This window comes from Pygocentrus nattereri, chromosome 13 (assembly GCF_015220715.1).
Source record: "Pygocentrus nattereri isolate fPygNat1 chromosome 13, fPygNat1.pri, whole genome shotgun sequence".
Lineage (NCBI taxonomy): Eukaryota > Metazoa > Chordata > Actinopteri > Characiformes > Serrasalmidae > Pygocentrus > Pygocentrus nattereri.
The window spans coordinates 18,228,400-18,245,095 of NC_051223.1; the positions used below are offsets into that span (position 1 = coordinate 18,228,400).

At 39.0% G+C, this 16,696-nt stretch overlaps 1 protein-coding gene across 8 annotated transcripts in view; it reads right to left on the reverse strand.

The window, feature by feature from the left end:
- Window positions 1-16,696, reverse strand: part of spag9b (sperm associated antigen 9b) — a 49,405-nt gene that overhangs the window by 3,300 nt on the left and 29,409 nt on the right. For 2 of the 8 annotated variants that reach the window (XM_017723674.2, XM_017723680.2), the window contains 22 exons: window positions 15,296-15,379; window positions 14,195-14,405; window positions 11,712-11,805; window positions 11,372-11,493; window positions 8,873-8,930; window positions 8,482-8,634; window positions 8,023-8,074; window positions 7,762-7,892; window positions 7,375-7,431; window positions 6,812-6,814; window positions 5,073-5,249; window positions 3,918-4,047; window positions 3,727-3,819; window positions 3,462-3,635; window positions 2,618-2,789; window positions 2,301-2,522; window positions 1,904-2,087; window positions 1,259-1,381; window positions 1,076-1,156; window positions 848-915; window positions 491-639; window positions 167-338 (listed from right to left, as the gene is read on the reverse strand). In XM_017723674.2, coding sequence (XP_017579163.2) covers window positions 167-338; window positions 491-639; window positions 848-915; window positions 1,076-1,156; window positions 1,259-1,381; window positions 1,904-2,087; window positions 2,301-2,522; window positions 2,618-2,789; window positions 3,462-3,635; window positions 3,727-3,819; window positions 3,918-4,047; window positions 5,073-5,249; window positions 6,812-6,814; window positions 7,375-7,431; window positions 7,762-7,892; window positions 8,023-8,074; window positions 8,482-8,634; window positions 8,873-8,930; window positions 11,372-11,493; window positions 11,712-11,805; window positions 14,195-14,405; window positions 15,296-15,379 — 2,710 coding nt within the window. Of the gene's footprint in view, window positions 1-166; window positions 339-490; window positions 640-847; window positions 916-1,075; window positions 1,157-1,258; window positions 1,382-1,903; window positions 2,088-2,300; window positions 2,523-2,617; window positions 2,790-3,461; window positions 3,636-3,726; window positions 3,820-3,917; window positions 4,048-5,072; window positions 5,250-6,811; window positions 6,815-7,232; window positions 7,236-7,374; window positions 7,432-7,761; window positions 7,893-8,022; window positions 8,075-8,481; window positions 8,635-8,872; window positions 8,931-11,371; window positions 11,494-11,711; window positions 11,806-14,194; window positions 14,406-15,295; window positions 15,380-16,696 lie in introns of all 8 variants that reach the window. The other 6 variants (XM_017723678.2, XM_017723681.2, XM_017723679.2 and 3 more) reach the window with 4 other exon arrangements.

The following is a 16,696-nucleotide window of genomic DNA, read 5'->3' on the forward strand; positions in this document are numbered from 1 at the left end:
CATATTGGTCAAATCACAAGACATTTAGGAGTCAAATCATCCAAGACATTTTCTTAGTCTTTTTTTAAACCAAGAAATTATAACAACAGCACAGGCAGTGTAAAGAGGAAAAAATGCCAGCCGTCACAAGGAGTTTTCAAGTGAAATGGATGGATAACTTGCTCACCAAGCATTTTGCTGACGTAGGGCTCTATATCAACATCCTGCAAATGCTGGTAGGTGTGGGCATGGAAGAGTCGGAGTGTGGAATCTAGACGAATGGACACCCAGATACCATCACCGTCCCATGCAAGTTGCCTCACTTGGCTCTCCTTACGAGGGTGGGCATCAAAGGACTTCTGCATAGTGGGAGAGAGTGACAAATATAAGAACGCTTTTACAACAGTTAGCCTAAACTGTCAGATTTAACTAAACTATTAACAATGTAAGAGAATGAAGCTTGTAAAACGCTTGAAAGAGTTTACTATATCAACAATGGCAGTTCTCTCACCTCTATCTTCATGGCCTTAGGTTGGATAACATAGATCTTGTTCCTGTAGCCACACCACACTTTATCATGCACCACTGTCATGCAGCGGATTGAGTGGTGCGGCCGGCCCAGATCCAGCAGGTGGTAGTTGGTCAGATCCCACTGACCATCTGCACAGAACAACAATGACACTCTCATTCAAAGCTGATCAGGAGATGATCTCTAAAAGACTAGTCTGTGTTTTATAAGAACATTTTAAGAATTTAAAATTCTTACTTAAAGTCTTACTTAGACAAAAGTGTGGTTATTATTATTGTATCAAAGAACTGATGTTGGGTATAAAATGTAAGACGATATAAGAGCTTGTGAAATCCCTACCTATTCCTCTGTGGAAGATTGCCAAAGTACCATCAGCCAAGGCTACTAAAACTCTGCCTTTCACGTGCCTTCAGAGAACACAGGGCAAGAAAGAGAGAGAAAATCATGAAAACAAGGACCTTCAGCCATTGTGTAGTGGTACTTGTGTAGTGGGAGATAAAGTACATTTATTATTTATAACACTATATTCTATATTACATTAGAAATACATAAAAATGCTGCACTTACACAATCCCCAAAATTGAATCCTTCAACTTTATTGAGTGAAGGCACTTCCTCCACTGTGCGACCGATGAGTGTACATACACACTGCAAAAGAGCACACATGACAATCATTAAGGCAAAAAATGTGCAGCAATAAACAGACAACACCTGTCGAGTAATTGAATGACAGACAAGAAGAATGCCCACCAGCCATTCTGTGCCCCAAGCCACATAGTGGGCAGGACGCTGCTCATCTTGTTGGCCTCCTCCCTCATCAGGTCTTGCTCTTCAGGCACCAAGCTCACTCCATCTTTCACCAGGTCTGATTCTCTAAAGCATTATATTGTAGGGAAACATGAGAATTTGCTCACAATAAAGGGACTATATGAAAAGTTAAAGTAAAATGTTCTGAAGTGCAAAGACTGAACTGCTCATGTTGATCAAAGCAAGTATAAGTTCTGTAGTGAAAATGCTTCTCAGAGTCTTTCATGGGCAGTTGTGGGCTGGAGGTTAGGGAACCAGCCCTGCGAGTGGAAGGTTGCTGGTTCGATCCCTTCAGATGACAGTCCATGACTGAAGTGCCCTTGAGCAAGGCACGTAACCACCAATTGCTCCCTGGGCACTGTGGATAGGGCTGCCCACTGCTCTGGGCAAGTGTGCTCACCCCCCCAGTGTTCACTAGCGTGCATATATGTGGGTGTTTCACTGCACGGATGGGTTAAATGCAGAGGTCTAATTTCACAGTGTGCAAACACAGTGATAAATGGTTTCTAAATTCATCATAAACTAATCATAAAATCATAAAATAAATAAATAAAAACACCAGTAGCATTGTAAGTGAATGACCCACACCTCTGAGTGTAAGTGGATAGTGTATCTCCAGTGTTTTGGACTCCTAGAGGATCTGTGAACACGTGCTCTGTGTAGATCCCTTGGTGACTTTCCTCTGCTGGAGTGGTGCTGCTGCTCTCTGTGGCCTCCAGGGCCTCCTCAGCTGCAGCCACCCTGTCGTGCCTATGCTGCCTCAGCACACTGCCTGAATCCCAGGAGCAAGGAGAGGAAGAGTTGATGAGACACAGTGTTCAACAGAAGAATTATAGACAAAGTCAGGGGACTGTGTTGAAGCTATATTCCCTAATTATTAGGTTTTTGAAAAGCACATAATGTATTTGCAGCAGGTAACATTTCACCAATGTGTTCTATTGCAGTATACAAATTAGTCCCTCATTACAAAGGAAGGGTTAAGTACCAGAGTCTTCAGATTCCTCAACAGAGTGTGCACTGGCAGTTTGTGGGATGGCGACAGTTCCTTCCACAGAGCAGCCTACCACAGTGATTCCATCTAGTACACCCTCAGAGCCAGTCAAGTTGCTGTTTGCTGCACTACCAGCCTGTGATGCCCCCTCAGCACCACCAAGCTCACTGTTTGCAGGCACTTCTTCACCAGCTGGGTAGTCAGTCTCCCGTGCCCCTGGAACAAAATCATAACCAACACCACATTATGAAAGCAGTCAGTATCAAACAGTCTCATGACTTTCTACAAAAGCCCCCTCTCTCTCCTCTGACCTGGCACACTGGCGATGCAGAGTACATGAGAGTTGCAGATGAAGAAATTTTCCAAGATGTTTCCAGGCTGATTGGCATCGATCACTATGACATTGGATGTGGCGTGAGTGCTGGTGCAGATCCACACCAGACTGGAAAGCTCATCCTGCTCTCTCAGCTCTTTCTCCTGCTCCTGATTGCACAACAGCACATAAGTGACTCAGCATGGAACTTGTAGTGCTGAATGATGTATAGAATGTACAGTGCATTTTCGATACTAGAGTACTATACTATACAATACTATAACACTTTATTGTATCTGCTATGGTAATGCTAATAGCAGTTACATTAGCACCAAGTGAACAATGCATTCACTGGGTTTCAAATTACTTTTAGTCACTCTACTAGCTTTTGAAAGCTGGAAAACCTGAGAAAAAACTTAAACCTGAACCGGTTTGTTGTTGGGTATACCTGTTACTTCTCTGATCCTGTTTTCTTGGCTATATATGGGGATGAGGGGAACTTTTTTACTTTAAAAAGTTTCAAAGTCAGGGCTATCTGCTGTGACGTAATACCCATTTTAGCGTGCTTTTTCACAGCTGCAAAATCGCATTGTAGCTGGGGGCAGTCATGGGCTGGAGGTTAGGGATCCAGCCTCGTGACCGGAAGGTCACCGGTTCGATCCCCAGAGCCGACAGCACATGACTGAGGTGTCCTTGAGCAAGACACCTAACCCCCGACTGCTCAATATTTGGTTATCGGGACAATTCTGTGTTGCAAACCTGAAAGTACTGCACTTTACTTTATAAATATCACTTATATTGCACCTTACAAATATTACACTTGTGTGCAAATATGTTCCCACCTTCAGCTCCTGCTCCAGTCTGTCCAGGCTGCTCTGAGAGCCTTTTGTCTGTCGTGGGCTGAGGTTACTGCTCTCCACTCCTGAGACATCTCTATAAAACACACTCGCTCCTACAATAGAGCCTCCATCACGAGTCTTCCCTCCTGACAGATTCACCCCTGCTGCACACCACAGCTACAAACACATACACAAAAACAACGGAAGTCAATCATCCTACATGGCACAGGCTATTAAATCTAATGCAGCAAACAGAATTTCTTCTCACCTTCATAGAAGCATCTTTCTCATCTAAAGGTCTGAGGTAAACAGGTACTGGTAAATTCTTCACCTTACTGTCTGCCTGGCCACCATTTGAAGCCTTTTAATAGAGATAATAACAATTCACAAAAAATGTCTGTGATGCTCTTCTAACATCCATGCACATCTTCATCGACAAACAGGGTGTAAGAGCCGTACCTTGTATTTCTGAGGCAGGCTCCACCCATAAGCCTGTACTCTGCCATCTTCCTTCTGGACGTGAGCCTTCACCTGCCTGTACTGAGCTCTCTTCTGTTCTCTACGTGACACAATGTTGTCCACCTCTGGCCTGCATAAATACAAGCAAACACACATCAAACGCACATCCTAACGGCTTGTTAGGCACAAAAGTAAGATCAATATAGGAGAGGGTTTTCAGAAGGATGGTAAGGATCAGACAACAGACAACTACACCTACGAGACTACATTTTTTTTTTTCATCTGACACCATTTTTTTTTTTAAATAGGGGAGACAGTTTATGCCCCCATTTCTTTTAACAGAAAGCCCTTAACAATTCCAAGCAGATGAAATGCTTATTACCTTGCAGCTTAAGACTGCCCAGTTCAGAAAGACCTTCAAATAATTAAAAATATGAACTCTTTGAATCTTTTAAGGTCCTCATTAAATTAACAAAAATACCTTTTAGACATGGACAACTTCATTCTACTTTGTTTTAATTTAAGTAAATTAAGCATGTAAAGTTCCTTACTCTCGTGTATCTTTTAGAAGAAGTCATACAAGAGTCCTAATACAGGCTGACTACACACAGAAGTCAAAAATGCTAAAGCACTGTTTGTAGTTGGAGGTGCTTCCAACACTGTTCATTGTCTCAGAGCTCAATATCTGTCTATTACTGCAACAAATCAAATTAAGCAGATAAAAAACTGCAACCAAAATGTAACACCAAATGCAGGCTTTTCATTACTCTCAGATGGAGTGTAGAGTTCAGAAAACTCATGGTTCTTAAATATAATGTATAACACCAGAGAGAAGCTGATTTGCTGATCAAAAATCTTTAATTTTTTAGACTTCCATGGCTATTTGAAAGTTCTAACTGATTTCTATTTAAAGAACGCTAATTCACCATTTGACATGATTTTGGCCTTTTAGGTCTTAAACCTTTCTTGATATTCGGCACATATATTCTGCACAATGTCCCAATAATGAAAAAAAGAGCATTATTATCTGAAATACAGCACAGATAAACAATCTTAAAGAAAAAGAAAGTTGGGACACCTCAAACAAAGCTGAAACACAAAACTTCCCTAGGAAATCTTGAGTCTAGTCATCCTAGTCATAAAGGGGTTACTTACTCCTCATTGAGGAAATCAAAAGCCTTGGACTTGTCACTGGGCAGCTGGGCGAGAGTGCTGCTCCTCTTCTTAACTGAGGGCACGACGTTTGAGGTGGGGGCGTTGTACTTAACATTAACAGGAGCCTCTGGTTTTTTGCCTGTGCCACTGGAGGACGAGCTGAATAGCCTACTGAAACTGGGCAAGGGAGAAAGAAAGTGGGGGAGAAATAGAGAGTAGAGGGGTGGGGGAAGGTGGGGGAAAGAAAGAGACGACACAGAAAGACTGATATGCAGACACAGGCAGTAGCAGGAGCAGTGTTAGAGGTCTTAGGTCAACAGTTAGGGGTCAGTGGGTCACTTCCCAAACAAAGGACATGCCCCCACCCAGCGTAGCAACAATTCCCCATCAACCTGATTCTCAGTAGTAGTAACAAAAATGCTGCTTATGCCCACCACCAAATTAACATTGCAGAAAATCAGTAGAATGAGCCAGTACTCTTAATATACTTTATGTTTTAGAACTCAGCCTATGTACGGAACCTGGAGCGTGGTCATTTTTAAATCCTCAAGATGTAAATACAGTCGTTCAGAGTAGTTTGATGTGAAATGGGCCATTGTAGAGAAACACAGAGTCTCTGTTACTCACAATGGTGGTGACAGGACCAGATATTCAAATTGTTTAATTCCTCTACAAGCTACATCAAATAAATTTATTATAAAACATGGTTATGATATGCTGCCTGTTGCCTGAGACATTGAGAGTAGTGTTGAGGTAAGGTTTTGGTCTAAAATATATCAACTTTTGAATATATTTATGATGAAGAGTTACATACAGAACATTGTAAGGCAAAACAATACATGAGGAAAACCAATTTTTTTTTAAAACTATCAACGTTTACCAATGTTAATGGTTAGACGGCACATGGGGGTTTGCTGGTCATGTTGGATACTAATTAAAATGGCTATAATTACAACTCTTGAGTTCTTATCACCACCACTGTAAAGAACTGAGCCGGTTTCACATCAAACCACTCTGAATTACTTTGTTTACATCTCAAGGACTGAATGAAATTTTGATAAATGATAGATGCATACAGTATTTTTGCACAGTGGATTTGATCTCCATCTGTTCAAATAATCAATTATTAAATCACTGCATACACTGTTTGCAGTCAAGTAAATAAATTACATTCATGTACTGTGCTGACGATGTTATAAACTTCAGTAAACATTAAAAGAATTCTACACCCAGACATTGTGTCATGTCTCTCTCCACTGGGGAGACTTGACTTGGACTCTCCCTGGCTCTGCCCACTCTCATTCTCTCCCACACCTGCAGTCAATTTTTAGGACATTAAGACTCTCATATATACTCTTTTGTTAGTTTTAGTGGTCACAAAGTCTCTGTGTTTCTACCTGAGTTACTGAGCCCTTTTCCTTTGTATTGTTTCCCCCATTTTTAAACCTTGCTTTGTCTTTCTGTCCGTTTTTTCCTAACATGAATCTGCTTTTGTTTTTGCCTGCTAGTGTGTTGACTCCTGTCTGTTATATGGAGGAAAATTATTAGACTGACCCTAATAAAACCACTTTGCATTTGCAACCTGCTTCAGTTCCTATGTTACACATTATACATGCAAAGCACCCAACAAATGTTCTAAACCAAACAAAGCACACGGTAAGTCTTTTGTATAATATTTGCATAAAACATCTGCTTAAGTCTACGCTCTACACAACCTTTCTTCCCACCCACTCACACACCTTCTGCAAACACAGAGGACAACAGGAGGCAGGATAAAGAACAAATGAAAGGGGCACACAACAGGAGATTAAAGGAATTTTAAGTATGCAAAATGCAAAATATTCATCCCAATCCAATAATACCAGATGCAGAAAATTCACATAAATCCCAAGACCTGGGAATGGCTAAGCATTGTGCTATCCTGGCTGGGTTTTCAAATGAAGGAGGTAAGGGGAAAAATAGTCTTGAGTAATGAAAGTGCAAGCACTGCACTAGACTTCAAATTTTGTTCTAATTAACTTTTATGCAATACATTAGCTTGGCTGTAAATTCTTGTTATAAAGAGTTTAAAGAAAAACCATTCCCAAATCCAAGAGCATGTTTTGGATTTAAGGGGCAAACCAAGTGCAAGATTAACTAGCATTTCAAAGATTTACCTACATCCTGGATGGAAAAACGCAAAAAACAAATAAAAGGACATGAAAAGGAGAGGGAGAAACACTGAATAAACGCCAAACCACACAAGGTAATAAAAACATACTTCAATTACTATTGTGCAATGCAAGAAAGAGAGAGAGCTTACAACTGCCAGATACTGGATTTTTTCTTCTCTGTCAGGGTTGGGTTCTCCCTTGAGGCTCTGCGTAGGGAAGAAATGTTAAATTATGGACTGGTAAATAGTACACTGAACCCCACACTGTTTGCTTCAATAACTGATAAGCTATAATGTTCAGTAAAGGTGGTAATATGACAAAAATATAACATCATGATATGTGTAGGCAGTTTCATAATAAGCAATATTTATCACAATGTTTAGTTTTAGAGGTTAACAAGTTGCAGTGGAGAAAACACACCAATAAAACACTAGGGTACCCCTCTTAAAATAAAGCTTTGAAAAACTAACAAGGAGCAGGAGGAAACACCATTATAACACCCATTCGTTAAACTGGAGCTGTGGCTCACCACTCACCGTATCATTTCGGTCCACCTAACTGCCTCCTGCAGCTCCATCAGTCTCTCCTTGTACTGATTCCTCTCCATCAGGACCCGGGCCATCTCTACTCGCGTGAATCGCTTCCGCTGGGCTGTGGGCACATCACTCTGCAGGCAGACAGCAACATTTCACTGTGAAGAACTTAAACTTGGTCTTCATCAGATCATAAATTATATCACAGACTGTTAACCATATGACTCTATGTTTATGACGGTCAATGGAAAATGATTTGCTCACATCATCTTCCTCTTTTGCCTTGTGTTTAGCCACCTCTAACTCAGCCCGAATCCTGTTAAAATAGAAACAATGTTAGCACTATGCTACAAACCAAAACAACGAGCATACATTTTAGAGATTAAGGACTAAATTGTAAGGCCAATGATGAATCACTATTGTAAATCCTTTTTTTAAATCTAGGCTAAAGATTAATCTGGGTCTAGGAAACTGACTGATAATGTTTACAGTTTTGTAAGTCTTACAAACAAGAAGACTTAGTAGAGTTATGTAGAGTATTCATTCAAATGGCCTGTAACTGCTAACCAAAATCAGCAAACAACACAGAAAATCACAGAGTTAGGCACATATCCATGGCCTATCACTCTGGAATCGACACCAGTACTTTTAAACTGAAAAACAAAAACAGCCAGTACAAATGAAAGTTTGTGATAAGCATGTCTCTTTATAACATGTTCTGACCTCTTAATCTCCTCCTCCAGCTCCTTATTCTTCTCCTGTAGTTTGTCTTTGGCCTTTCTCAGGACTTCCATCTCACCCTGTAGAACCTCCTTCTCACAGGTCAGCTCATCCACACGACCAATGAGGTCGTTCTTCACTACATTTAGAGCATTCCTGCAGTGCACACACACACGCACACGGACACGCACACACACACACAATATCCCCACATGAGGTTTTAGCCATTGCTTCTGTTCTTTCTGTATTAAATTCCTCAAATACACAGCAGGGGGCAGTACACAACATGAGGCTGAAGATGTTCAGCTCATAACTAAACACCCAAGCAGAGAATACGCCTTTTTAATCACAGAGCACATAATCAGCTTCTACCAGAGGATACTGTATATCTTACTTTGTTTCTAGGAGCTGGGTGTTCTCCTGGATCAGGTGTTCCACCTCACGACCCATACCTGTGTTATAGAAACATATCTTTATCATTGTTAATTTCCACAAAACACATCTGTGCTTCCAAAAACTCAATAATAGCCATATAAAATTTGCTAACACTTTATTTGAAGACTACCTACATAAGGATTTCATATCACATGCATAAGCACTGAATAATGTATTCATAAAGCAATACCTTTGACATAATATATTTTATGACGGAATTGAGATAAAAATGATGGATATTTGTTGATTTTTTGAAATGAAGCATGAAACACTGTTATAAAGCATTATTTTCATGTAACAAAATCTGGTTTCTATGTAATGGCAGCCTAGCAGAGAGCTCCAAAGGCCAGTTTTGATGGAGGATTTTCAATGTACATAAGTGATAAGATTTTCACTTTATTTTCCTATATGAATACATCCCATTGCATCTTGTACTTCAATGAAAACAAATACCCCTGGCTATATTTTAAAACCATATAATTACTTGCTGTAAATGTATTTAAAAATCAAAATTAAATGTACCAAGAGTTATTAGAGACATGTTAGTGTTTTGATGAACACTTTCTATTTTGCGTTTGGTTGGTATTGTCTACAGCCACAGACTCCTTGATATCACAAATAAAAAGCAGCTCCTAACTCAAGGAGAAATACACAGGACTGATACACCTTAAGTAGGCCTCGGTCTAGGTTCCATTACTTGCACATGATGCTACTAAACAGTAAATACATTGAACAAATGTCTGTTGCTTTAGTTTAAGCCTTGCCAATATAGTGTAATTTATTTCATAAAACATCTTGTGGCACATTGTGATTACTGGCATAGCCTGTTCATAAATACTTAAGTATTGCTTTGTAAATATGTTATGAAATATGCATGTGTTATGAAGTCTCTATGTTGGTATCCTTCAAACAAAGCGTTTACCCAAATCTGCATATTCAGTATTCAATAGATGGCATCAAGTAGCATCTACATATAGAATATTTAAGAGGTGGCATAAAAAAAAGAGTAGTAAGAGTAGACAGGAAACTGATAAGACTGTTCCTCATGAAAACTTATCATTATGCAAACTGTAAAAAAAAATAAATAAAAAATAAAAACAAAAACATGAAATTGGTCTTACCAAAAAAATTAAGGTCTAAAATTGGCAAGCAAAGCAATGTAAGCAGACAAAAAGAGCAAAAAAAGGAGAGTTTAAAAATAATTCTTCAGAAGCAGACTTTAAAAGCATGAAGGCATGGGAAATTATTAGGGGGGCAAAAGTAGTCAGTAAAACATACACACCAGAATACTCATCTGGGGAACAGAAAAGGCCAAAAAATAAGGAGAGCAAACATATACAGAGAGAAAATGGTTAGATGTACTGGTTAATCAATGTTAGTGACAGATGTATAATGGACTAAGGATTGAACAGTACTCTATTTAGGCACCAATGTTGGGCTGGTTTTCTAGTCACAGATTTACCTTACACTCAAAATATTTTGTTTAAAATGGAGAGAGAGCCTCGCAGAGCCTGTTTACACCTTGTATTAACATGTGTTTCATGTCCAGATCTTAGCTGGAATTTTATTATTACTTTTCCCTAAAATGCATCCTCAGTGGGACTGTACAGCGTGTTTGTAATATCCAGAGTAAAAAGCACATCGATACATGCATAGTTTCCATTTTTTTTGGTTTACTTTTTTCCGCCTTATAAGTCAACAAGCCTGGCTTGGACAACACATGTTGATGCAAGAACAGGCCTGTAGAGTAGTTCAGTCCAAGACTAAACCTAATGTGAAACATGAAAGCCATTCCCTAATTATGTGTTTTTAGCATCAGCACCATGCAGTGATGATGCTTATGCAGAGAAAAACATGGTCTAGATTACAGAACACAGCCACAGAGGCCAAAGACATAAATCAGAAAAAGGACCCAACATGGTAAAAATTTACAATACGGTGGATCACCACATGCAAATGTACAGGAACACAGTGACCAAATCTAGTATACATAATCACAACAGAAACAGGTGGACTAGTCAATACGTGAAAGGATGAAATAAATTATACCAGAAGTGGGAAGGTAGGTGAATGTACTAGGAAAAGAGCTGGGACAAACTGGAGCACTGTAAGAGCTGTGACACTAAAAAGTTTGAAAGTAGTAACATTTCTCCTAAACTAAAGATTAGATTTTCTCAATTAAAATAAACAGGGCAAAAAAGGTTCTTTGCAGAGAATGAACCACTTTTGATTCCCTTAATACCTTTTAAATGGATGGCTCCTCAAAAAAAAATTAGTAATTGATACATTCAAGCACGATTTTCAACAATCTATTTGAAGTTTAAAGAACTTCCAATTGATGTAAAGGTTTCCTTGAACAGTACATCCTTGCCAGAAACTACTGAGGAACATTTTTTAAAGACCAGTTCTTCTCCTAAAACAGTGCACTGACAAGTACATAACACAAACTATTACTTACCCAGTAGATCAGCCCCCTCATCCACATCTCCTATTAGGTCAGTGCCTGCTGAGGAAAGTTCCTCAAACAGGGAATCAGTGTTGCGGTCAAAAGCCATATTCTCAATTCCCTTAGTGGGAGTGCTGAAGAAGAAAACGCAAGACACACAGAGACTGAGGGATGGGGAGGACAGTGCTCAGAAGAAAAACCTGGTAGAAGACTTATCAGCACACACACTATGTGGGTTTGGCATCTAGGTTCTGGCTCCTCATCTATAGTTGAGTAATGTCATCATGGTGCTGATAAGAGGACGAACCATAACAGTACTGTGAGTTAATTGATTGGATCAGTGAGGGCGTACCTGGAGCCTTTGCAGCCACTCAGGTCCATGTCAAGTTCAGGGGTCGACTCAATAATCGCCTGCACCTCTGACTTCTCAGCGTTTTCAATTACATCTGTTCAGAAATACAACATATATCTTAGGTGGGTTTACATTGCACTTTTTCAATGCTGCTTCTGGCTGTGTGTCTGTGCATATCCCCCTGGTTGCTAAGCAACAACAGCATCTTAAATATCAATTAACTGTGCTAGCTAGCTATCATTTCCATATGTACAGGTAGAAAGTGCTTACCCTTTTTCAAAGGCGATCTACTATTAACTAGCAAGTGTAGCGCTAGCCAAAACAAGATAAAATAAAATAAATAAATAAATACAACTGCTTATTATTTATGTCCCCATAACTTATACTGTTCTCAGTACTCATGCAGTGCAACATTAAATCACTTCTCCATAATAAATGTCACTAAAATGTTAAGGTTTATGCTTTTGTTCCTAATACTGAAAAATGAATAGCAGCCATTTCATTTGGAAATGAAATAAATGAAGGGCGGTCTCTGATTTTTGCACAATACTGTACTTGTCTGAAATGTGCCTTTAAAAAGCTTAGCAGATGTAGGCATTTTGCATTAACAATAAAGTTCACTTGAAAACACCACTACATGTTCAAATTGCAAAGATTTCTTGCATTGGGGACATAGTTTCAACAAGCTGAGGATGTACAGACAAAATGACAAATAAATAGGTGATGGAGCCTCTGCTCCCAGATAGTATAGTTCTGGCTCTCCTTACTGGCACCCTTTTCTTTTTATATAAAATGTCCAATATATTAATAAATAATTGAAAATATACAAACTTTTATATCATTTGATTATTTTAATGGATGTCTAAAGTTATTAAACAAAAATGTCTTTTCAACTTGTAGGAAGTGATTTTAAAAGAGAAGAACCCAAAGATGAGAAGGACAGCATGTTTCCTAATATTTTGTTGCACACTCTTTAGCCTCTAAACATTTTTGGTCATGTACAAGCTTCTTGCTCTTGTCAGCTGGTAGTTATTCCCACTCCTCCACTGCAAACTTTTCAAGCTCTTGGACGTTTGCAGGGTGTTTTTTTCCACTATGGCAGATTTCAGCTGGCTCCAAAGATTTTCAAAGTGGTTGAGATCAGGACTCACTGCTGGGCAGTTTAAAACAGTCCACTTCTTCCTTTGCAACCATTCTGTTGTGCTATTTTTGATGTGTGCTTTGAGTCTTTATCATGGAGGACCCATGATCTTTGACCCAAACCTAGCTTTCTCAAACCAAGTAACACATTTTGCTCTGAAATGCCTTGGTAATCTTTCGCTCTCAGTATTCCTTCAATTCTGTTTAGGCCTCCAGTGCCTGAGGCAGCAAAGCAGCCCCACAACATTACGGATCCACTACTATGTTAGACTATAAGTGTTCTTTTGCTTATAAGCTATATTTTGTCTCCTATAAACAAATCACTAGTCTGCATTGAAAAGAGCTCTATTTTTATTTCGTATGTCCCAAAAAACATTTGCCTAAAAGGATTGTGGTTTGTCCAGGTATGTCATAGCAAAAATTTGTCATGCCTTCTTCTCTTTCTTTCAGCAATGTTATCCTCCTTGGCCTTCATCCATGTAGCCCTTTTTAGTTTAGCGTCACTACATCACTACAGACTGCTCCTGTAGGTCTGCCTTTAGCTTTTTGGATGTAAGTTATGGTGTTTTTTCCACAGTTCACACTAACCTTCCAAGACTTTTCTCAGTGTTTCCTCTTTGACCAGCAACTTAGAACATTCTTGACAGTTCCATAAGCAATAAAATACTTTATTATGCACTTTATTATTCAATTTGGAGATGGCCTTGTACCCTTTACCCTTATTGTATTTGGAGATAATAGCATTTACATTTTACAGCATCTTGCTGACGCTCTTATCCAGAGCGACTTACAATTTGATTATTTTACACAGGTAGGCGAAGGTGGTGTTAGGAGTCTTGCCCAAGGTAGGTATAGTGTAGGGTGCTTGCCCAGGTGGGGGATTGAACCCCAGTCTACAGCATAGAAGACAAAGGTGTTAATGACTACACTAACCAACCATCGCACCGCATAGCACTTCTGATGCTCTCAGACAGCTCATCTTCACCTTTGTGGAAAATGATCAGGTAAAGCGGCCTTCTGAAGTGTAAAAGCCATAATTTGTTGGTTCATTGAAGTTATGCAAGCCCTCATTTATCACAGATAAGTTTGTTCTAGTCTAATCTGAATGGGATTTATCAAAAGGGTGCCAATAATTGTGGCACATCCATATTTCTGTTTTTATTATTTTCCCCCAATCCCCCTTTTTTAAATGGTTATTTTTTACTCTTAGCTGTTGTGTTTTGAACATGAATGTATATTGACCGAAAATGTTTCACAAAACATTTTTATTTTAGGAGATATTGCACAATATGTACTTAAAATTCAGGGGTGCCAAAAATGCTGGCCAGAACTGTAAGACTCACCTTTAGGGGCTGTCTCTGTTGCTATGGCATCCTGTACTTTAATGTTTTTGCTGCTGTCTGGCTTCTTGCTACTGGAATTCAGGTTTCTGTTCAGTCCCTCTGCCTCTTCGGTTTGGGGCGTGTCTACTGATGCCATAGCAACATCTGAGGTTGCCGTGGACATGGGCGTAGCTGATTTGGAGCCTCCCCGGTTGACGTCAGAGAGTTCATCCTGAAACAGGAGCCCACATAGTCTGAGAGACAGTTATTTACACTGACGTAAGTGTCCTAACAGACCGTTTTCCACAAGCACACAAGTGCTAACTGAATCTAGGCACCAAACACATCCTACAGTATTTATAACTAAAAAGCCAACATGGATTAAATCCAGAAAACTTTCACCCACAGTTGACGCAGCCATGCTGTTAATGTCCAGCTCTTTGTACACTTCCACAGGTCCGCTATATAAAAGCTCGCTATGCTCTAAGCATTAGCCTACGTGTGAACAAACAGCACAAACAAACATAAGAATCTAATATATAAAGTCTCACTCACAGCAAATCTACAGCACAGAACACATGAGCAGAGTGTTAGAAATAAATACACTGCTATCATTGGGTATACAAGAAAAACAGCACAAAATTCCCAACACTCAGGGTGAATAATAAAAAATGTCACATTTCGTAATTTAAAAAAATCTATTGATAGTGATTCTCACTTTGTCTTTAAAATTCAGGTTGTGATGATCTTGATTTGGTGCTGTAGTCAGAAATGAATCAACTTTACAGTACAGTAACATGCAAAGTCATCAAGAACATAGATGTTGAATGCAACCAAAATGCTATAATTGGTCCTACTTTTCATATTATGTAAGGAAAAACCATAGTAAAGATAAATAAGATAGTTTCTAAGATTAGTACTGCCTGGTTTACATTTCATTCCCTAATTTCCATCTTGAAGCCACATAAGGTTATATTATTGTATTTCACAAAATGATGGTTGCATGCAGCAATCTATGTAGGTTTTAAGACCACAGTCAGTCAGTAGTGACAGGCCATACAGCACACTACACGTTACTGCTGCTACCATGACGACCATGGTGGGACTGATGGGCAGGGCTACCTCACTGATATCAGTCCAGAGGAAATCCAAAGTGTCCTGGGCACTCTTACCCTCCCCTCTCCTGATGGAATCATCTGCTTCTAGCTGCCCGGATAGAGAAAAACAATGAGCAGCACTGAACATCTAACTGCACTACTTAGTCTGCAGCAATGGCCCCAAAAACTCAATGTTATGCTGTATCCTCTCTAAAAGTATCTAATTGAGTTACAATTATAATGACCACAATAAATCGTATTTGTGCATATATGTGCAACAGTCATGATATTTTATTTTGAGTACGTTTGCATAAGTACTCTGCTGGATGTGCATTTGTGCTATTGTGTTCTGCTATACTGTAGGTTTTATTAGAGTTTATTATTGGCTCTTTAACAGTTCAGTTTTATGCTGTTTATTGTCCCTGTCTCTTACAAATAAATTAGTAAAATAAAATTTTCAAAACTGCATCTGTCTATGCTTTGTCATCCATATCAACCCATCATTTCAAAATAGCTTTTCAGTATCTAGCTTTTCTGGATTATGCTGCCAAAGTCAGTATTTGTGTGTATAGCCAGTGAAGTAAGTAACAGCCTCCACTTGGGCTAAGTGTAACCTGTGAATGTGAAAGATTAAAAGGCCCTCCTGGGCTATACTGAGCTGCCGATGGAAAGTAGATTGCAACATATTTTTAGCTTTGGTTCATAAATTATTGAAAAGTGTTTTATAAGGTGTAGCAGAAGAGCATTTTGTCCTTCAGTCAGCCATAGAAGAGAGGTTTCATTAATACTGCTTTTCAAATAATATTCCACAGGTGCCTGTGCTCTATAAAAAGACCATGAGCTCTCATTAAAATCAATTTGTTAGGGAACAACAATTAATCCCGAAAGGGATTATGGAGTCACCTTGCACAAAACAGTTGTGGAAGGAGGAATTATCTACCCAGCTGCCTGTATGTATTAGGGCTGAACAATATTAAGGAAAAGTCACAATGCAATATTTAATGAATATTGTGATACTCAGAAGAACAATTCCCAAATAAAGCTTATCATCACATCAGTGTGTTTTAAGAGAGAACTGAGACAGCAATTTAATATTCTAGTTAGGGCTGCAAAAGACACTATGCTGCAATTATACTGTTATGGGCTGCAACAAACTTGATAAATGAGATCATTAAATTTTTTTGAAAACAGAAAAGTCATAACTACATTTATACAACAGACTCAGTGAGCATCCCCGGTTAGCATCTTAATGCAACTTGCTATGAAAGTAATCAATTATCAGTGATGTTTTATTAAACAATCTAAATAAAAAAAAACATTTCAAAAGTAATATATAACTAAATAAAAATAGTAATAACAATAATAATGCAAACATTTATTGAGCTTTTCTTATATTTACAGAAGATTCAAACAGTTGAGATAATAT